Raw genomic sequence first — 22,004 nt, 5'->3', positions numbered from 1 at the left:
TGTATCACTTTTTCTGCTTTCGGTAGGATATGAAACTGACCACAGGGCAGTCAACTATTACTGTGCATGCTACAACCCCTTTATCAAGATTGATCTCAATATTTTACTTCGTGGGTAGAGTCCAAATGAGTTTTCTTCCCTTGGTATGGTGTCAAGGCGGAGTCTTTGGGGAATTATGTGGTGCTGTTTCTGTAGTTCAGAGATCACAGGGAAAACAACTCCTTCCAAGCTGTGCCCTCTGACACAGTAATACATCTTGTTTTGAACATCATCTGTATTTTGAGACTATGCTGCTTTATTTCTGTTTTCTGGCAAATGAAAGAACATTGGTTCTGTCTGATGCCAGGTAGGAATAGCAAGGAAAATAACTTTTGCTTGAGTGAATGCCTCTAATGCTATCAATGCATAAATATTTGAGGATTTGCCAGTCCACGACCCATTTTCTATTATATTCTTATCAGTTCTTTAGCCAGTAGGCTTCTGTGGTATGGGAAGTATCCTATTGGCTATGGCTTTATAAAACAAATAAGATCAGCTCTTACTTTTTAAATGGAATTTTCTTGTACTGTACAATACGAGAGATGTCAAGGGGCGGGAAATGAACGGGGGAGGCAGGCAGCAGATCATGGACAGACAAAGAAGAATAGAAAATCAAGTGTGTCCTCTTTCGTACAACAGAGTTTCATGAATTCTTGGTGTGGCACCCTTGTGCTCAGCAAGAACGACTGGTGGAAATACAAGTAACCCTCTAATTGCATCTGTGTTCCTCTCAAAATCAGATGAATGTTTCTGAGCCTTCTCAGCTAAGGTGTTTTAAATTCTTTCTCAGGTGTACCCCCAAAATGATGCAAATGTCTTGTTTCCAACTTGCTACATACATGCAGATTTGGTTCTTTACGTCTTTGTTCTGGCTGCATGTTTGAAGGCCTTTGGTGAAGAACTGTAAAGCAGCATCCTTGGCCTGTCATTCTTCTCTAGTAGACGCTGGGCAAATACGAACTCCTTTCATTAAGTTGTTGTTATTCACAGCCTTGTTTGCAGAGCAGCCTTCCCAGTTACTTGGCTTTTTAGGCTTTTTTTCCTTCCTCTGTGTTCTGTAGATAAATATAGCTGTATTCCGAAGATAGCTTGAAATGGTACTATAGATATTTCCACTTAAGTTCATGGGAAAAGGAAAGTCTGGGGATGTGTTTTAACATATTTTTTTCAGTTTGTTTGTAAATCCCTCTGTAGCTCTAGCTACGTGGCTATGAATAATGGTTACAGTAGCCTCACTGACAGAGCTGTGAACCGGTGGCTGCAGGAATCGGGACACACGTGGGTGCTGTGCTTCTGAGGTGGTCGTCTGTGACTCCCCATCCCTCCCTGTGCTGTCCCCATTGTGGTGTTGTGTACGCCTGGTGCGGTGCAGGGCCGTGTGGTGGTGCAGAAAGCTGAGGGCGTGGGGCTCCCCTCCCTTGGTCACTCGGTGGTGTTGGGTTCCCCTCTCACCCCTCACCGCATTAGCAGCCACTGCATCACTACTACAAGTGCAGCGCTTGCGTGGGTGGGGAAGCCTGGGCCATGCAGTTCAATAACAGTTCACTGGATTGTTAGGAGCTGAAAATTAGGACTTGGGAGCAAGTGTCTGTGTGATGAACAGCGGCTGACATGAGTATCATGTTTGTTAATCATACAATATTACAGCAACGGAAATTATTTGAATTCTGCATATGAAAACAGATTCACGAAGCTTGAGAAACTGCACACAGTGTCATGGTGTCTTGTATATTATTCATGCTATATTCAGAAAAGGTTTCTAATTTCCATATTTTAATAAAGGTTTCCATAAATCAAGTGAAATGTTAAAATTTATTTTTAGTTATTTCTTTTTCTTTAGATTTTCTTTACTTCACTCTCCATTAGCTATCTGATTTCTTTCCTTTGGTTCTTTTAGTAAGAATGATTTACAGGGAAAGTCACTTTATTTGCAGCTCTGTTGTTAGCCCAACATTCTTAGAACAGTTTCTAATGTCATATTAATAGTAACAGACCTTCTATGAGGAAAAAAGCAATGAAGATCTTTTCAGAGCCTTTCAAACAGTAGGGAAGGGATGTTTTTTTCTGTAATGGCTACTCCTGTGATTGTAAGGAATTCTGTAGTTTAAGTCTTCAATACTTATTTAATATTTGTGTTAGACTCCAAGTAAGGTGCACTGTCCATTTCCAAGAATCGCAGCATTTGCTGTCATAAAACTGTGTGCACCTTCTATCCTTTTTGCCTAATTTTTGAATGAATATTGGGGAATAAAGATCCCATTTAAAGTATGAGAGGCGTAGTTGCATTTTGTACCTGTGTGAGGTATCCATGTCATCCTTGCTCATTTATCTGAGCCAGGATTTCTCAAGGTATCAATCAGTGTTTCTGCAAATGTTTTTTTTAAAAAAAACATCCTAAATGTTCAGAGTGTTTCCAGTATCACGTTGCAGTATCCATGGCCATAAATCTTAAAATGAAAGGCAAAGTGTCCCTTCAAAGCTATTTCTTTAGTAAATATTTATTTTCAGATAAAAGGCTCAAAACAAGTTTCAGAGGGTTAGGCTTTTTGAACCTTTATTAGCTGGCAGACTTTTTCAGGGATACATGTGGTGTCCCAGCATATGGATATGTGTACGCGCCATTTATAGTCTGTGTGTATATTTTGGAGAAGAAAGTTTGTTTATTTGTTGCAAGAAAGGAAGCTTGGGGATTGTCTGTTAATCTGTGAAAGCTTGAATCATGATTTTGATCATCACCTTTGCCAGTTGTGACTTGATTTCTGATGTCACACAATGCAGCTCGGGGCTTGCCGGTGGTGATCAGTGACCATGTTTCCCGTGGCTCATCACAATGACACTTGATCCTACCTGATCCATAGTAGGATCCTAGTATGTAAAAGTGGATCCTCTTCCTCCAATTTTCATGGGACTGCTTTTTGTTCAAATAAAAATATTTTGATAAAGTTGCTTCAGTTCATAGGAACTTCCATGGCTCAGAGGAATAAAAACTAAAAGAGCTTAAAGTGTATTAAAATGCCTCATTTTGAAGTTTTGCAACAAAAAGCACAGAGTCCTTTTTCTAACCAAAACTTTGCACTTTGGTGTTTTGAATTTTGAGTTGGAAAATCAAGCTGCTAGCTTCCTGAGAACTAAGTTTACTTATCTAAAAACCCTTTTTGGAGGAGGCCATGGGGGGTCCTTAGTTGAGGAATTTCCATCCTCAGCAGGGCCATGGACAGCTGATGAGAGAGGCTGCCTTCCCCGCACGTTCACCTGAGCTGAGAGTTGCTGCTTTTTGCATGGCTAATGCGTTTTATGCTACAGTGGCCTGGTAAAACATTCCTTCCCTTAGTGAAATCAGAAGGGCTCATTTTGTGCTTTTTCTATGGTGAAAAGGCTATGATGAAGCTCCGAAGGTGATAGTTTGGTTATCTATACCACATTTCTTCACAGATACTTGAACTTATTTTTGGGAACGCTGTAGCTGTTCAAAGAAAATCTGTCAAGCTATTTTGGTACATAATAAGTGAGAATTAAGGGGTTCTTTTAGATATATTTTGAAAAACCATATTGTTGGGTTTCCTTAAATTCCGGGTGGCCCTGAAGGCAGTGTGCATGTGTGGGGGTGTACGTGCATGCTTGGTTGTTGGGCAAATTTGTTCAATTTCTAAATCATAAAACTGCTTTGTAAAATACATAATTTGTGAGTTGGTTTTGGTTTGGTTTGGTTCGTTAGTTTGTTTTTGCTATGAGTTAAAGGTCAGGGGGGAAGGGGGCATGTTAAGCAATAGGCCTCAGAAAGAGGGCTTCTGTTCAGCTGCGATTTCCAGAGCTCCTACAGATGCAGCTTGGACAAGGATGCTGGACTCCACGGGCTTTCTAGGTTGGAATCCATCTTGCCAATATTTCAAGCCAGCACGTGCTGTGTTAACAAGCGCAGATGAACCTTGCTGTGCCTTTCTTAGGTGTTCTGCAAAACTTTCCTCTCTGGCATCTGCTCGTGGGGGCTCTGGCCCCAGCAGCCTGCTGGTTTCATCCAGTTTGATGGGGTTGATGTTGTTAAGCTTTTGAGGAGATTCCATGTTTTCAGTCTGAGGCTTCTTTTCTCCGCCTGTGACCGTATTTTAGTGACAAATGTGCAAACCTCTGGGGATCTGAGTGCACGGGTGTGTGTGTGTGTACCGGGTGTCTTTTATGTTGAAAGGCATCGCAGCTGCCAAGCTACTGCCCTCTCCTGCGCCTGGAAACAAAATGTGCTGGTTTACCGAAGGTGAACTATTTCCATTACAGAAACCCAGTGCAACAGCGAGAGGCGGGTGGCCTGAGCAAACTAGCCTGCAGTGGGTTTGTCCTGGCAGTTTGTCCCAGCAAACACACCGGGGGACTTCGTTGTGCTGCGTGGTGACTCGCGGGGGCCAGGAGAGGAGAACAGGCTCAATTCCCTCGGCTGTTGAGGACACAAAGGCACAGGACTTAACTCACCATACCTCAAGATTGTTTCTTCCTCGTGAAAGGGGAGTGAGTGAGCAATGGGCCGGCCCACATAACAGCGTGGATCGGAGCTGTCTTGTTCCTTGCCTTCCACTCGGACTCACTTCTGCCCTGTTGGCACTCTCCTCTTGCTACCTGCCAGAGCGCGCTCCGTATCCTTGTGTCGTGCCTCAGTTACCTGCCATCATTTCTCATTGCTCCCCTCGTAAGGCATCCAGGATTGCACAGCCAAAGGGTCTTGCTAATACAAATGTAAATGTATTTCTTTCTTGGCTCGCTGTGGCACGCATGCAGTTGTTAAATTTTCTTTTCATTAGCTTGTATGACATATTTTTAGTATTAGAATTGGTACTACATGGACTTTATCTGTGAACATGGAATAACTGTAGTTTATTATTCAGCCCTTTCTGAAGGTAATAGCTGGTGTCCAGCTCCCTACTGCTGGTGGGTGATGTTTGTATTTGTTGCTTGTGGCCCCTTTTCCCTGACTGCTCTTGTCCGTGTTTGTCCATGCTGCAGTTTTTGACTTCGCTGACGGCTGTCTGTGTTGTCTGCCTACACATTTTTCAGAGCTCCACACCTCTCACTTTTTTTTTCTGTGGCTATTTTTATCAGGATTTTATTAAATACCCTTCTAAAAGAAATCCTTTTCAAACAGTAGCTATAGACTGCTTGGGAAACATCCTAACATTAGTTTGAAAAACTCGGATGATCAGAATAGACTCTTTTTTGTCACTTTAACTTCAGTGTCTAAAAGTGTATATGATTCTCAGGTTTAGTGTGTGTGGTTGTTGTTGTTGTTGTTTCTTAAGTCAGAGTATGTGAAATTTGCACAACTAATGGCATAATATTGCAGATACTGATGATTGAGCTAATAAAAATGCAGTGGTTCTTTAAAATGTCCAAGCTGCACTGGGAATTCGTATCAGATGGTTGTGCTGGATGCAGGTTCCAGGATATAAAAAAGAGATGTAAACGTAGCAAATTGGGGTTTCTTTGGGCTTCATTCATTTCAGTGTTTCAATCGGAATTAGCAGATGGAGAAAAAAAAAAGTAAAAAAAAAAAAGTAATAAACAATAATAGTAATAATAAATTAGGCTAGTTTTAATTATGTAACTTTCCTGAAAAGACTTTTTTTCCAGCCAGCTGTCTGATCAGTGGCAAAATTCATAGCAGCTCCCCAAGTATTTAAGATCTCTATTAATTGGAGTTCCTTCTCTGTATGAAAAATTGCTCTTTGGTTAGCTGTTTTGCATATGAAAGATGAAGACAACCATTTTTCTCGTGAGATTAAAAAAATAAATAAAACAATTAATTAAAATGGAATCATTTTCTATACTTAAGGGAATGAATAACAAACAAAGCTTCTGGAGCAGCCAGCTTTTATTTTCCTACTCGCAAGTATAACATAATGTAAAAGGAAGGCTTTAGACAAACACATTCTTTCCATGGTAGTTGAAGAGCCATAATCAGATGTATTGCTAAAGTGATGTAGATCTTTCGTTTGCTGCTTTTTTTTTTTTTTCCTGCTTTTGGCTTCAGATGTAGAAATCGAATTGCTGAGATTTGGGCAAAAAGAGAATGGAAAATTCTGCTGGAAATGCTAGAACTGGTCTTTTTCCATCTCCCCAGGGATATTACCATCAAAACTCTGCTTTGAAAAGGCACGGCAGCAAGTTGTATTGATGAGCTCTGGAGCAAGAGATTCAGGAGTTGAATTTGTTGAGTGGCACTGCCAAAAAAAACCTCAACCAAATAACAACAACAAAAGAAACATTTTTCTTGTTTCCATGTCCTTTGCCATTCTCTGTTGTGTGGGGGTTGGGATGCCCCTGAAGATGGGTGGCCAGCACTCCACAGGTGGCACTCTCAGGGTCTACAGTTAAAAGCCCCACTTAGAGTTGTGCCTGATCATTAAAGCCCCCCAGACTAACAGGGGACACTGGTGATGAGCTGTTTGGATTTGCTACCCACTTTGCCCTCTGGCTAACCTAACACAACAAAAGCATGCTTAGGCTTTGGCCACATGGTCCTGGGTGCAGCATCTCCTGATTGCTCAGCAGAAGGTTGGTTTTTGTGGTGTTTTTTTGACTTCTTTTTGTGTTTCCTTTTGTCCGTTGCCGCATGATTTTAAGATGCTCTCACTGCCCTTGCAGAGTAGTAAACTGTCCTCTCAGTTGTGCTGATGAAGCTCGTGGAGCTGCACCATAAATTGTTTATTTTTTTAAGGGATTGAGGTTGTCAAGGAGGGGTGTGGGCTTTCTTAAAACGTTCCTACCAGAGAGAACTTGCCACTGAACCACAATGTCCCTGAGGCTGGTTGGATGGCACAGTGCTGTGATAGGAAAATAATGCTCAAGTCTAGCTCCCAAAGCACAAAAGAGCATGGAGCATCATCATACTTCGGTGTATTCTGGCAGGTTAGTGCTCTACAGCTGCCTTAAAGGTTTCCTGACTTGCAAACCAGTGTTCTCAAGTCACTTCCGTGCCACAGGGAAGTTTCCCAGTGCTGGGAAAGCAGCAGCTGGGGAAAGAGGAGCCCAACGTTGCGGTTCCCCAGTCTTGGTGAGCCTGAGGAGGTAGGGTAATTCGCATGGCACAGTTTAGCAACCTGCTGCATCTTTGTCTGTACTCAGACACGGTATCAGTAGGGCTGTTACTAATCTAATTAATCTGTAACTTAATTCCTCGCTAATCCTGGGCTGGCATGGGAGTTTGAACCGCACCAAAGCGGGCAAACGCTGCCTGGGGACTCTGACCCGGGGAGAGGCAGCTGGTGGCACGGGCTGCTCCTCGCTGCCTGCCTTCTGATCTCCAGTCCTCCAACTGCAAGGCAGAAAAGGGGGGTGATTTGGAGGGAACAGACAAAATAACAGTGATCCCTATGTGGAGACAGGAGCTCCGTTTTCACGGGGATGTCTCTCTGGGCCTGCTATATTGCTGTTGTGCAGCGACATTGACACCTGGATGGAAAACTTGCCTCTTTAATAGCTTATGAGGAAGAAACAAGCACACGGGCTCTGGCCTGTCTTGGTCACTGACCAGGCGCAAATAATGAACTTATTAGGCTGAATTAATCTCTTAAAGGAAATGGTTTGAAATCCATCTGGTAGAGTGCTGAAAAGCAGACTCAATAAAATCCTAGGAAATTGACTGTAGGAAGCAGTTTTCTGTTGGCAGAAAGCAGAATTGGATGACCCGAGGAGAGTCTTTCTGTCTTGAATTTCTGACACAGAGGCAAACAGAAATCAGCGGCAGACCCTGTGCACAGGGTTGCAAATGGCATTTCCAGGAGATGAGATTCAAATGCGCTTGTTCCAGCCGAGGTGGAGCACGATTCCCTCAGCGAAGTGTCGCGCTGGGGGTTGCTTTTTTGGTGGGGGATCCTAATGTTCAGAAGGCAGGAGTATGCACGAAGCTGAGCATACTCCTTACTGCCCAGCTTAAATCAGAGGCCACTGAGACACTGGCTGATCTCAAGCTACGGTGCAAAGGAAGAAAAATCATCAGTAGCTTCAGCTTTGTGTGCAAGCCTGCTATCGATTTCCGTGGCTGGAAATAAATCACAAGTTCTTTTTGTGAGGTTGTTGTGTACCCACACGGTCCCCAGGGGATACTTGAAGTAACAACTTGTGCGTTTTTCCCCAGTGCCAATCCGATGCTGGCTGTATGTGAGGAGGATGCTCGAGTGTAAGCCTTTTTGCACAGAAACTGCCAGCGTTGCCTTTCTGTGCTGGCAGGTTCCCAAGATGGAGTGAGGTGATGTGTCCCGGCGCTGTCAGGGACCCCGGCCCCTGGCAGTCCACCTCTTGTTGGTGCTCCATGCGAAGGGCTCATCCTTTAGGAGAGCGTTGTGTTGCGTCTTCTGGTTTGTGACACTAATGGATTGCTCATAGCGTACCTCTTTGCTGATGCCTAAGGGCTTCTATTAGTGAGTGAGGATATGGATGTAGCCTGGCAATTGCATTCGTACTTCAGAGCACTCCCTGGGGGTGTGACGGAGGCAATGTACATCCCATCAGACGATGCGTTTCTTGCTGTCCTTCAGCTTCCATGCAGTACACAACGCTATTACAATCTCAGTGTCAAAACTAGATGCAGACTCTCAGCGAAGTAATCCTGCCTGCTTGAAAAACTTTTGAAGCCTTTGGTTTATTTTTCCTGAATCAAAGCTTAAGGTTAGCCTTAGGTTTGCTGGAAATGAATATCCATTGGAGCCAGCTTTTTTGTATGTTTGTTTTTAATGCCCTCGCTAGGCTGAAGTTTCCAATTACAGAAAAACTAATTTTGCTTCCAAATCTGGCTGGGAAACGGTCAACACTGATAGTACCTTGGTAAGAGAAGTCTTTGTTCCTTTCTGGCACTACCTGCAAAGACGGTTATTAGCTGAAAAGTAGCAGGCTTGCTTAAATCTCTTTGCTTATTATTATTCAGGGACTCGTATTCTCAAATGTTTCGTAAACAAAGGCTGCCTTTGCACCACCCCAGCTAAATCCCGTCCGGTCGACACGCGGCTCGCGGGGCCGCTGCTGCTCCCAGCTGAGCCCCGCAGCCCTCGGCGTGCCCGGCGTGCAGATGGCCTGCAAGCTTCTGGAGCTCCTCGTGCAACACCGGGGTGGTTCCATGGCTCTGCGAGACCTTGCCGCGCACACTGTGCGGTTTAAAGGCAAAATGCTTCCTGCTAATTATGAGCAGTTACTCTGTAAGAACAGACTCATTATAGGGGCGCTGAGCCCTGGCCCGCCGTCCTTTTCAGCACCTGAATAGTGCGGGAGGGAGGGGGAAGAAATGGCAAGAGGAACTGGAGTGCTGGCACCAATTAGTCCTCAGATTACTGAAAGAGGATTGCAATTTCAAGGCCAAAAAGAGTAGGGAGTGGGTAAAAGGATTTGAAATGAGATTATGGGACCTAAAAGCGCCTTTCTTTTGTTACGGAAATAATTCAACAGTTTTGCTCGAGCCAGTGAGACAATCCCGTTTCGTGGCTGAAGTAGGGGAGCTGTGTCCCGTTGCTTTTTAAGGTTCTTTAGCTAAGTTGATCCCCACTCGCATTTGTTAGCGCTTCCTGCAAAATCAAAGTGTTTTCAACAAACAAACAAAAACGGAGGAAAGCTTCTGGCTCATCAAAAGGCCTGTTGTTTTTCAGGAAGCTTATTTGTATTCTTTGAAATGAGAGCCAAGGGAAGGAGGCAGATTGTACTCCTTTTTTCTTTGGGAAAACTCTTTTCCTGGTGGTTACCACGAGACCGGCACCGGTCGCCCTCTCACCACCCATAGCGGAGATGAGTGGCAGTGCCGCTTGTTGGCTTGCTCAGAGGTGCAGGTCCTGTAGCTCCTACTCCTCTTCCAAGCAGCCTCCTGTCGGCACAGTAGCGGTGTGTGTAGTCACAGAATCACAGGACCATCTAGGTTGGAAGAGACCTCCAAGATCACCGAGTCCAACCTCTGACCTGACACTAACAGGTCCTCCACTAAACCGTATCACTAAGCTCTAAGTCTAAATGTCTTTTAAAGACCTCCAGGGATGGTGACTCAACCACAGCCCTCCTCCTCCAGGAGGAAAGGGCGTGAAGCCTTCCTGCCCTGCTCAGGCTAGACTTCAAAACCTGTTGTACGGTCCCCCCCAAGAAAAGAGGGAAGAAGGGATGAGCCCACCACCAGAGTTCCCACACAGACAGTGAGAACAGGGATTGGTGAAGGAACACAGGCTCTCGTACTGCCCTTGGGATTTGTTAATTGGCTTAATAAGGCTTCAGTGGTAAAGTTGATGATGATAAAGGCATCTTGTGGCACACAATAGCCACAAACTTTCTGAAATAAGATAAAGAAGTAAAAAAAGCAATTAAGGAGAGGAGGTAATACGGAGGAGGAGACCGTTGAGGCAGGAGTTAGCAATGACAAGAGAATGGCAAGGCCTCTTACCAGTAGGAGAGCAAAATGCTTTGAAAAGGGCAAAGGGTGCTCTGAGATGAGAACAATTTCTGCTAAAACCCCACATCCCTTCATGTTTCTCTGTGGTGCAAACTTAAGGTGCAGGGACTTGTGAACGGGAGCTGGTGTTTCAGTGCGTCGTGGCTGACGGAGAGCCCCAGGCGGTAGCTGAGGGGTTGGTGCTACCGATGGCTGGACGTGCTGCTCTCCGACTTACGTGTGTTTGCTTTCAGTCATTTGTGTGTTGGCTGGAAAATGCAGCGATGCACCATATATGACACTGAAAAAAGAGCCTTGGCTGTCAGTGAGGCCACTGAGAGTCAGCTGGCACGGTGTGGCAGAGCGGTGTGGCAGAGCGGCTTGTTCCAGTTCCCCCCATGACTTGTCAGAAGTTACTTTAGCATGTGAAGAAAGTATTTCTGCACAACTGGTTGTAGTAAACGGATGCTCTGTAAATTAATCGTGTCTTTAATGTTTAAGAGGTTATGTCCCGTTCATTTTATGACTGATTAGGATCATTTCACTAGAATGAGCAAGCTTGAGGTCACCTGGTGCTTGAACAGCACAGTTTGTTACTTTCTGTGATTTGCTGCTTTAGAGGGCACGAATGCTATCTGGAGATGTCAGGGTGTCAGTGTCACTTTCTAAACACCAGTGAACCATAATTAATTGTTTCCTGTAATCTAACACATTGATTTTCTATATTTGAGGTGATCTGAGGAACAGCTTTACTCCAGGGATTAATTACAGAGAGAGACTGAGAGTGCACATACACTTATGAACATATTTTTGCTTGTTAATTCTAATGAGGATTTTTTCTGCAACCGCACGGCAGATCCTGAGTCAACTGGGATGGGAATTGCTCAGTATCTGACAGATAGCCATGCCCGTCCTAGCAGCTGCTTTTGGTGCTTGTCGTCAGTGAAATACCTCTGGTTTGGGGTTGCCCACAAGCAGGTGGAGCTTCCAGGGCCTCTTGGCTCATTGAGGAGAGAGCTTGCGGTCTCCTCTCCTGGCTGTTAAACCAGAGCTGTTCAGCAAGGGGCACAGTGGGTTGCTGAATTGTCATGTTGGCTTTCTTGTTTAGCTTTCTTGAGCTTTATCACGAGAGAATTAAGTGGCTGAGACTCTCTCTCTAAGCATCTGTGTTTTCACACAAGGTTATTACCAAACTGCTGTCTAAATATACCACGCAAAAATAGTAAATTTAGATGCTTGCAGCTTTGTGGCTTTTTTCATGTTTGCAACATTTTTTTCCAACCTTCCCTACATGAAGTCACAGCTGATAAAGTGGAGATGTAGAAACCAGTATCCCATAGGAACCTGCACCTGAGAGCACAAGCAATTGCCTGCCCACCTTCACCTTTCCTCATACAGCCTTTGTTTCTGTACCTCTGCTGCAAATCCTGGAGTGAAGAATAGGGGGTTTAAGCCGTTCTTTAACTGGGTCATTCAATTTCCGTACGAACACCTGAGAAGCAGCAGCAAACGAAGGGAAGCATAGAACAGAACCCAGGTTCCACTGTGAAAACCGAGATAGGCTGAAATAACAATGCTCCAAGACATTTTCTGGAAGGGTAGTCTTCTTTTTGGTAAGGATGCAACTTCATCAGTCATATGAAAAATTGCTGGCTTAAAAGTAGAAGGGTGACTTCTTGTTATAAATTACAGGAAGGTCAGCGTTCCTTTTCCTTCCCAAGTCCTTCATTCATGCAGATAAAACCTGAGAAAAATATTATAATGCTATTAAGTACAACGTTAATATTCTCAACAGGCAGAATAGCTGTTTGAGAGTTAAGGATTAGGGATAAAGGCACACCCTGAATGGTATTTCCCATTACAGGTGGGAGGTTTGTTTTTCTCCTAAGATGAAAGTGGCTAAAGATAATTTAAAAATGAGTAAAAATGAAGTTCTCTGAGTATTTGTTTACACTTAGATTTACAGAACGTGTGAAATTCATTATTTCATAGCTCTGCTTTGAAAATCTCATGTAGAAGATACTGGGAATTGGGTGCTGTGGCTATTGCTGTGATCACCTACAGCTCCTGACCAGTTCTGGTTCTTTGTTTTGAAAGAGGCTGTAAAGAGGGAGTAAAATTACATGTGAGGTTTCACCTGCCCCGGCCCTTAACTTTGAGGCTTTTCTGGAATAAAAGGATAATTCCCATCTTCTCCTGATTGGGTTGGATTGATAGGACTGAATTTGGTCAGACTGGTGCCACTTCGTTTAAATTTACTGCACAGTGGTGAGCATGTGATAATTCTGTTTTAATTTCCTCTGTGTCTGACCTGAGGCATTTGGGATCTGTTCACAGGAAGCATTGAGCTTTCATGGGTGCAAATACCACCGGCTGGTGAAAAGGAGCTCTCGCAGGGCAGCACAGAGCGGCCTGAAACCAGAGGTGGGGTGTCCGCAGGCTGGTCCTGGGCTGCCTCAGGCTTGCTGGTACTTTTGGGGGTACCTTATCACCTCTGAGTGTGTGTTTTCCTTTCTGTACATGGAAATGGTATCTCTGTAGTTCTGTGGGTGGGAGGATCAATTTAGTTGAGGTTTCGAGAATCCTTCTGAATGCAAAAAATAGTCTTCTCTTTCCTCTTCCCATAGGTCTGTAGAGCAGTCAGTGAGGTGGAACGGCCCACCGTCAGGTGCTGTAGCCTCATGGTGTGTGTGTTGGTCTGTGCCTTCCCTAGCCCTGAGACAGAGCTCTGGATTCTTCAAACTGAGCATTGTGAATGAGTGAAACCAGACAGATTTTGATACTTTTTTTTTATTTTTATTTTTTTTATGCCTTAGCAGTTTGTTTCTAAAACTGTAACTCTAATAATTTGATTTTTATATATTACACTTCTGTGCTGATGATAGAAGCACACAAAAACTGTTTATCCTTCACCTTTTAAGCACCTTTCACACCATGCAGTACAATCCTCAGGCACTTTGGGGATAGCAAGGCTCTGTGACCATTGAACGCAGGGCTCTTGTAGCCAATGTGTGTGAAGAGGTAGAATCAAAAGATGTAATTGGGACTCTCCAAATATGTGAGTACCTGGCTTCAGTTTTACTATTATCATCACATTTTCTGAGTTTGCCTGAGTTTTGTGATGTGTGCATCGGAGTGTTGTGCAGCCCAGTGCCTGCAAGTCCCTGCTGCAGAGGGGCGTGCAGCGCTGCCGAGCCTGTGAGCACATTAAGCTTCCCAGGGAAAAATACGCTTAGCATCTGGGAGAGGTTAAACGTTCCAGGGGAGAGGTTAAACATTCGTTTTGTCCTCTGCTTCTGTAATTCCAGAAGCCGGATTAGTTCTGAATCATCTGAACCACATTCATTCAAGATTAATGAGAAAAACCAAGTATGGAAAATTTTAGCTGGTAAGCGCCTTGGCTTTCAGCAAGTAATAGAGGGGGAGTTCATATTGGCAGCAGCCTGCGGGTCATGCTTGGTTTTGAGTTTTGATGGTACTGAAATTCATGAAATGAGGAGTCACACCACACCAGATAAATAAGAATTTCAGCAAGTGACATGAAACATTTTGGGGAGGGGGGCGACTTGAAGGCCTCGTCTTCCTTTTTGCCATTTATTTCTGTTTTGCTCATTTATTTCAGATTTGCTCTGTTGTGTACGCCCGTGTTTATAACTTCGTGCATGTTCACGGTACATCAGTGTCTTTAACCAGCAACGTGCTCTCCCTAACAGATTTCTAGCAGAGACGTGCATATCGTTTATCTGAAGTCTGACGGGCCACGGTTAGAAATGTAGTGGGAGCGTTGTGCAGAAAGCGTTCGTGAGATCAGCCAAGTGTACCAGCAGAGCTTCCTGGACTTCTGCAGAAAGAATAAATGGAGAATTCAGCACTAGAGTAGCAGAAGTAAATTGGGTCACCTTGGGCTTTTTAAAATGTTGATGGGTTTCAGTTTGGGAGAGACCCTGGTTTTGGTACAACTTTACAGCTCTGCACCTAGCTGGTGGCTCTGCTGTGGTGGTTTATAGCGAACCGGGTGCTCAGCATCAAAGTTCTCCAAAGCTTTGTCTGTATTTTTAGCGTTAACTATCAGAGTAGACTCTTTGTTTACATCAAGTTGAAAACTAAGGTGTGCCTAGGTATAGGCAACTGTTAGGACTTGCTTTATTTTCTTGAATCTGAGATTAAAGACTTCCTTCTTCCAATTCTACTCAAGTAAAAACAAAACTGAAATGAAGCTCTTCTTCCCCCTCACTTGTTTTGCAACAGAGGCTATCATCAGCAAACTGGAGTGCTCCATTTTTAATTTTGTAGAACAGAAGAGAGCCAAACTTCTCCCAGCTCACCAGGTCAGTGTTTGATGCTGCTGCAGTCCAAAAGAGGCCACGGCCCTCTGTGGTCTTCAAGGCTGCTGGCTGGTCCTAGATGGGATCATCTGCTCATCTGGGCACCAGGGGACTAACCTGTGGTGCCTGCAGGAGCTGGCACGGATGTGCCTTGTAGCACACGAACAAGTTCAGACAACTCTGAAGTGTGCCCAGCCTGACTAGCACCAGTTCTCCATCCAGTGATATGTAGGAGCCAGGTAGTAACAGCTGTGGGTTAAGGAGAGACAGTGTGTGAAGTGACCTGCGGTGTTTTTCCTTCCTTCAGAATCAAGAAAAATAACAACCCATCCTCAAGCAGAAGTGTACTGTGGTGTTCCTTCTCTAACTTCATGTGCTTCAAAACACTTTTTCCTCATATGATGTGTTGTTACTTAACAATTCTTTATTCCTCCCAGAGATATGTAGACTATGTCGGTAAGAACGTATTCCTGTTCTTACCACAAAAGAACAAAAATGAAACTGAGGAAGGAAGAAGTGACTTGCCTGCAGTCACAGTGTGATTCACTGGTAGAGGCAGAATGAGAATTTGAGGCTGATAGCCAGCATCTCCTGATTCCCACTGGAGACAAATCTTTTTTAATTAAAAGTAATGTGGGACAGTTGTCTCACCATAAACTTCTAGCTATATATGGACTTTTTCCTATTTCAGTGTTCAGCCTGGAATTATAATGTGCTCACAATACATATTAAAACATTTAAAAGCAGATTAGTGGCAAGTTTGCATTTACTCCATGTGTCATACTTCAAATAGCCATTTCTTTTGAAACAACTCCATAGAAATAAGGATTTGTAAAATTTATTTAAAGAACAATTCCTTCATTGTTGTCCGCAAGTATATATTCAGCTCTTGGCAAAGAGTGAAATTCTTGCTGAAGGCTACAGCGTCTCACCAGGGGACAAGAAGGCTTCATATATCACTTCAGCAGTGAGAACGGTCTTTTAAGCACCAAAGCGGAGTCACTGATGGCCATATTTTTCTTGAGAATAGGAATCACTGTTTTTATCCCAAATTCTGGAAATAGGGGATTTATTTATTTTTAATCCCAATTTCTTTCCCTTTCTATTTATTTATTTGCATGATTTCTTCTTTTAATTGGAGACAGTGGCAGGAGAATGGCTCTGGCTATTCACAAAGACCTGGCCAACTTTCCACCTTTTTTTTCCACAATTTTTTTCTGGTGTTCTGTTCATGAATAGCTTTCCGGTGCAACTTTTCTTTTGTCTTTAATAAAAATTTAGATGTAATCCCTCTGGCGGTCATGACATATAGAAAACTCATTTAGAGTGCGCAGGAGATCAGAATGATATTACTTGCCTGAAAATGTGTTAGGCACCCTAGAGAAACCAGGAAAGACTCCATCCAGGAGCTTAAAGTCTCCATCCCCCGTGTCGCAGTAAGTGAGAGATACCGAGAGACAATAAAAGCCCAAACTGCAGAGGAAAGAGAAGCATTACTAGAATATTAGATCAGTCTTCATAAATTAGAAACTAGTATTGTGAATTCATAAATCTTTGTAAGAATAATGTTGTGTCAGTTATGGAAAATCTGAGAAGATAGAGTAATGGTTTTGTATTTTTAAAATCTCTAAAGTAATCAGATTTCATTAAAATCAGGAAATACCTTAACACGTAGCTTCCAGATATTTTTTATGTATTGTCATTAGCCAATTTAGTAGAGCTTTTTTTTTTTTTTTTCTCCTTTGATTTGAGAGGAAGCTTGCTTGACTGTTGCTAGGTGATAGCTAATTGTGATATTAACTGCCAGCGAGCTGCTGGCAGGGATTGTGTGTGTGTTTTTTTGGTTTTTTTTTCTCCTTGTTAACAAAACGCATGTGCTAGAGCTGCAGCAGTATCTAAATGCTTCCGTATCGTCCCAAATCTGTAACGCGAGTGACCAGTTTCGTTAGTGCGGCTGTGCTACTGTGGGTACATGTTACTCTAGGCCCGGAGGCCCGGTGATGGCACTCGGGTCGAGGCCAGAGAGCCGAGCACGGTCGGTGGCAGAGGGGTCTGAGCAGTGCTGGGCTCGGCAGGAGGGCTGACCACAGGAGGGCTGAGCCGTGTCAGAGGAGCCCTTGGCCAGAGCACGGCGGCGGCTGCCCCTTGGTAAGGCTGCGTGCTTGCTCCAGGCTTCCCACCATGCTCTGGCTGTTTCTCACTTGAGGACCTGGGGTGGCTGGCCTGAAGACGTGCTGTTCATCTTCCAGCACTGAAGGATACCACATTCCCAGCAAATACACTACTATTTTTTTTTCTCAGTTACCACCCCGTCCTAAATTATTTTTCAAAGAGCAGTAAAAATTGCAGTCTTCCAGCTTAGTTGGGCATCCATTAGCACCTTCTGGCAGCAGGCTGTGTCCAGCTTCCCTCAGGAGCTGAGTGTACTTTTCAGGAGCACTGTTCCCTGCTGCCACTAGATGCAGGATTTCATGGACTGCAGCCAGATGAAAGCACTTATTGCTGTTGTTATCTCCACGCCTTTGAATGTAAAAATGGTGGTGTTGGTGTTCTTTTCAGAACTTCTGGAGGTGGGTCTCTCTACCCACAAGATGTTCCACTGGTTGCTCTATGACAAAGTGGTTTGCAGTTTCCAGGTTTGATGTCCTTCTGGATGTTTCCTTCAGTTAGTTCACTGTTTGTCGGAGGTGTGGGTGAGGAAATTTTGCTGCAGGATGGGCTGGCGAGGGTGGACCTGCAGCGTGGGGCAGTGATACCTCCAGTCCTTCACCCTTCAGCTGCAGCTCCTGGAGTTTGTTGCATCGCTGTCCCGAAAACAACCACTGGCCCTGAGGTGAGGGCAGTGGTCGCCAGGGGTTGGTGCTTTCCCATCCACTCCTCGTGTCACTGGGAACTGCCCCTGCTGGTCCTGGGGCAAAGAGCTGCATTTCTTCCTGCCCCAGCTTTTTGCAAAACCAGAGCCTTTGCCTGGGCGTTGAGGTGCTTCGGTCAGTTGTCACTGCTGCCTTCGCCCATCATGTTGGCCACCGGTAGTGGCTGGATACAGCACCCCGTGTCGCTGCAGCCCATCTGCAGTCCCACAGCCGTTTGCTGCTGCGTGCCTGGTGCGGGTGCCGTGTGTACAGCAGCTCTCGGCTCACAGCTGGCACCGCTCACCCTTCCACCCCTTCCCAAGTGTCCTGCCCGGTGCTCCTGGTGCTTCTGCGAGGGCCAGGCCAGGCCATGCTGCGGCACGGGGCAGAGCATCTCCCCACCTCAGGGGCCTGGGAAGCCCCCCTCGTGGGGGATCTGCTGGGCAGGTTGGTTGTTTTCCGCCCTCCCTGCATCCTCCTGCCTGCCCTCAGCCTCCGGGCACGTTGGGTAACACAGCCATTGGCCTCTGTTTACTGCCTTTCCTCTCTGTTTTCATCAGCCCTTAATTGTGGTGTGCCGGCCCACACAATTGAGTTTGTTTTGAATTTTTAGTTGTTTGGGTTTTTAAAATCTATTAATCAGGCCTTTCTGACAAAGAGGCCTGCGAGAGTTTTTGGCATAGTTGCGAAATACTGCAACTGTGAAAGCCCCTGGCTTTTTTTTGTTTGTTTTAGTGCTTGGCTTTAGGAACTGCAGTCTCTTTGCTCTGATGTGAATTCCAGAAGACAAAGGCTTTACATTTCCTTTTTTTAAGTCTCTTGAAGCCTGCTCACCTATTAAAGACCTTGTAAAATGCGTGGCATGCATTTTGGTAGCAGTAATTGAAGGGGGCTCAGCCATGGGGTGGCTGCTGGGGCTGGCTGGCCACCAGGACGCCGTGCTGATCGTCCCACAGCTCTGGCTTCCAGCACCGTGGTGTCCAAATCCATGAATTCCCATGGAATGTTTTAGATTTCAGCAGAGCAGCATTTTCTTGGGGAAAAGCCTTCCCTCCAAAAGATCCCTACTACCCCTCCTTGGTCAGGCAGCTTCCCATGCCCAGGGCCCTGCAGCACGGCGAAGTTTCCTGCCGGCTGTGTCCTCAGAAGAAAAGCTGGCTCCAGGGGAAATCCAGTCCCACTTGTCACTTGGTGCACGTGCAACAAATTCGATGAGTTTGAACAAATACTGTTGCATTCTGGATATCCCTTTGGCTAAGGGTGTGCTTGAAATGACTGTGTTTTCTGCAAATCAAACCAGCGGTCCTTGACAGGTAACTGTTGAGGTTTTCACATCTTCTTATCCACAAACTGTGCTGGTTAGTGTTCTTTCAAGATGATCAATTTCAATTTCAGCTCTTTACTGGTGATCCAAGCCCAGAAAAAGTCCTCTGTGCTTGTTGGCTGCTGGGAGGTTAAGTCAAACCAGACCTGTGCGTGACAGCGATACATCAGGTCACAAGTGTTCTCGCAGTGAGCGATACAAGAGCTCAAACTAGTTTCTACTTTTCTTCAGTATTTGTGTGGGGATTTATTGGAAATGAAATTTGACCTTAGTCAGTGTGCTTAGTTCATAAGCGTGGGGAGAAACTCTGCTGTTAATAATTCTAATTGCATAAACATTAACCTTACAACATGTATTGATTACAAATGCTAGTTCATAAAACAGATTTCCTATTTTTGTTTTATAGGAGAACCCGTCACTGTTCTCCAGTCTGTTACAGACTAAACTGAAGAAACGATTCCTTTGAGAAAATGCCTGAGATGGGCCAAATGTTTTTTTTATTATCGATGGTCTTTAGAAGAATGAACTTTTAAAAATGGTTTCCTAATCTGGAGCTGGGAGAAGCAGCTTCTGAACACTTTAAAGTGAGAGATAGTTTAACTCTCTCATTTCTTAACTTGAAATATGCTTTAATAATTAATACCATCTGAGACTTCATAGGCAAAAGTTTGGGAACAGAAAGACAATTTCTCCAATACTGATCAGGCTTAACTAAGCTCCAGCAAAGCCCCGCAAGCACAGAAGTTTGTTGTTTGAAAGGTTTGACCGGTCGCTGTGGTACATTATTTACATGCTTGAATTCTTTAGCTTCCTTCCCTGGGAAGGCACAGTTAATTTTCTCAGTTCTTGTGGGTTTGTGCTGAATCAGATGGAGTTTTTTATGAGAGCCTTGGGCTTTTATTCAAGTTGGAAAATAAGATAAATCACTATTGCTTTGTTTCTTTAGCGGAGACATTTTGTCTATTCAAATACATGAGTTGTTCCCTCTCTTCCCTTTGTAAAAGCCCTCTTTCACCCAGACAGCATACAGCAGCCCGGCAGTGCCATTTTGCTACAGATCCATTTCTCAGCTCCACCTTTTTCCTTGGGTTTTTGAGACGCCCGGAGTTGCCACGCTGCGAATCCCGATTCCTGTGGCAGCAATGCGGTGCAGTATGAGGGCGGCACCGCGGCTTTCCCCTCGCAGCATCATGGCTCCTGTCCTACAGGTTGTCCTGGACTGTGCCGCGATAGAAAGCGGCGAGCCTGTTTGACAGGAGTGTGAATGCCCTCAACAGCCCTTGACCTTCATGTGAGCTGAGGAGCTACACTCGAGGAGCTGGCGCTTGCTATAGGAAATGCAAACAATTGGTTATATTAAGCCGTATGAAGTGAGCGTGTGTATTCAGACAAGTGCATGCCCCAGTGCACTCGAGCACTTATGAATGTAGACCTACTTAACTTCTTTTTGGTCGTTTTGGTCTCTGTGTCTCTCAACTCCCCTTTTTGTTCAGGAGTATTGAAGGCTTTTATTACTCGTGTAATTGCCTTGGATCCTTTTATGGTCTGTATTTTAACACTTTATTTAAATAAGCCACACAGTGAAGTTTTTATATGTTAGCACAAGAGTCTCTGCAGAATAATTGTAAAAGTAGGTGTTAGTTTTTTTTTCTTTTATATGTGGCATTTTATCAAAACTTCGCTCCTGCTGTAAATGTAACAGCATCTGTTTTCCATTTCATCGCATCGTAGTGGCAGTCAACTCAAAAAGGACAAAGGTAACTGAACAAGAATGGCGTGTGGGGCTTGGTCCACATCCTGCATCCGAAGAGGAAGATGGATTACCTACAAGGGCAGAGTTGCCTTCTATTAATATTACCGAAGGATATTTAGTCTCTTGCTTTTAATTTGTGCTAGAATTTGGACGTACAGCTATTACTGATACAGTTTATTTTCGTAATAGTAATTACCATAAAATCCTTGTGTAGTAGAAGTGTGTATGATTGTGTTAGAGCTTTAGAGGGCTTATGTTGGAGCCTGTGTCATTAAGGAGCAGCCTGTTGTTAAGGAACAACCACCCATCCTGCCAAACGCATGGTGTAGGGAGAGCAGCCCTTCTGGAGCAGTGGGGCTGCTGCGGGAGAGGTGCTGGCCGTGGGAGTCGGAGGCTATGTGGGAGCTCAGGGAAGGACCCGTTGGGTACCCGAAGGTCTGCCTGAAAAGGCAGACTGCTGAAAAGGTGAGAGCAGGCAGCCCTGGTCACCAGCCCGTGTGTATAGCAAAACCAAGCTTGGTTCCTTCTGGCACTCCTGGGACAACTCATGTACTGCAATGGTTCCTGGTGCAGTGAGTGACCCTTCACATAGGGCGTGCTGGTGGCTGTAGTCGTGTGTAGGTACAGGAGCCGGGTGGTGCTTGGCCAAGGTTTCTTCATGTTAGTACTTTAGCTGGAATGGTGGGTGGTTATGACTGAGTAAAAGCCATAAAGCGTTTGGGTTTTTAGCAGATGGCTTTGGAAAAAGGCGTATATTTTGCTGTACTGAGAATTCAGTAAATATTTTTGACGTCGATTTGTATTTTTTATATTATTATTTATGCCAAATTGCTTTTTTCTCTCTTCCTCCAAATGAGAGTGTGGGTGTGTGCTGTGCTGAGGAGTTGTTCTTCTTGTGAAGAGAACGCATCTTGAATCAAATTAACCTATTTTTAAAGTGAGATTTGAGACTTGCTTGAAGGCAAAAATGCCATGAAGTAACATTAGCTTTAAAAACAAAATAGCATTCATATAAATAGTAATTTACAATTATTTGATGTAAATGAGATTTTCTTTACACTTATTTCTTATTACCTTTAGCACATCAGGTCCACCCATTTGGCCAGGAAGCACCTTTTTCAAGAGAAATGGAGCCCTTCTACAAGGTAGGTGATGGATGCTACATCTTGGAGTAACTGTTCTACTTAACAAATACCTCTTCTTGCAAATTGCACAGCTTTTGTAATATTCGCTGGGCAAGAAGTAACCAAGTGTTTTTGTTTCCTTTAATCTGTTTCCTTTATTGCGCATCTGGTGCCTTGAAAATGACGATTTACTGCATAAAGTGAGT

General features: G+C 44.4%; 1 protein-coding gene across 7 annotated transcripts in view; it reads left to right on the top strand.

Annotated features, from left to right (window-relative positions):
• Positions 1-22,004, top strand: part of FOXN3 (forkhead box N3) — a 203,315-nt gene that overhangs the window by 104,659 nt on the left and 76,652 nt on the right. For all 7 annotated transcript variants that reach the window (XM_035328595.1, XM_035328593.1, XM_035328598.1 and 4 more), the window contains exon 4: positions 21,755-21,819. In XM_035328595.1, the coding sequence (XP_035184486.1) occupies positions 21,755-21,819 (65 nt within the window). The remainder of the gene's footprint in view (positions 1-21,754; positions 21,820-22,004) is intronic.

This window comes from Oxyura jamaicensis, chromosome 5, assembly GCF_011077185.1.
Source record: "Oxyura jamaicensis isolate SHBP4307 breed ruddy duck chromosome 5, BPBGC_Ojam_1.0, whole genome shotgun sequence".
NCBI classification, from domain to species: domain Eukaryota; kingdom Metazoa; phylum Chordata; class Aves; order Anseriformes; family Anatidae; genus Oxyura; species Oxyura jamaicensis.
The sequence above is the reverse complement of the archived record's forward strand: the minus strand, read 5'-3'. Positions and strand labels throughout refer to the sequence as shown.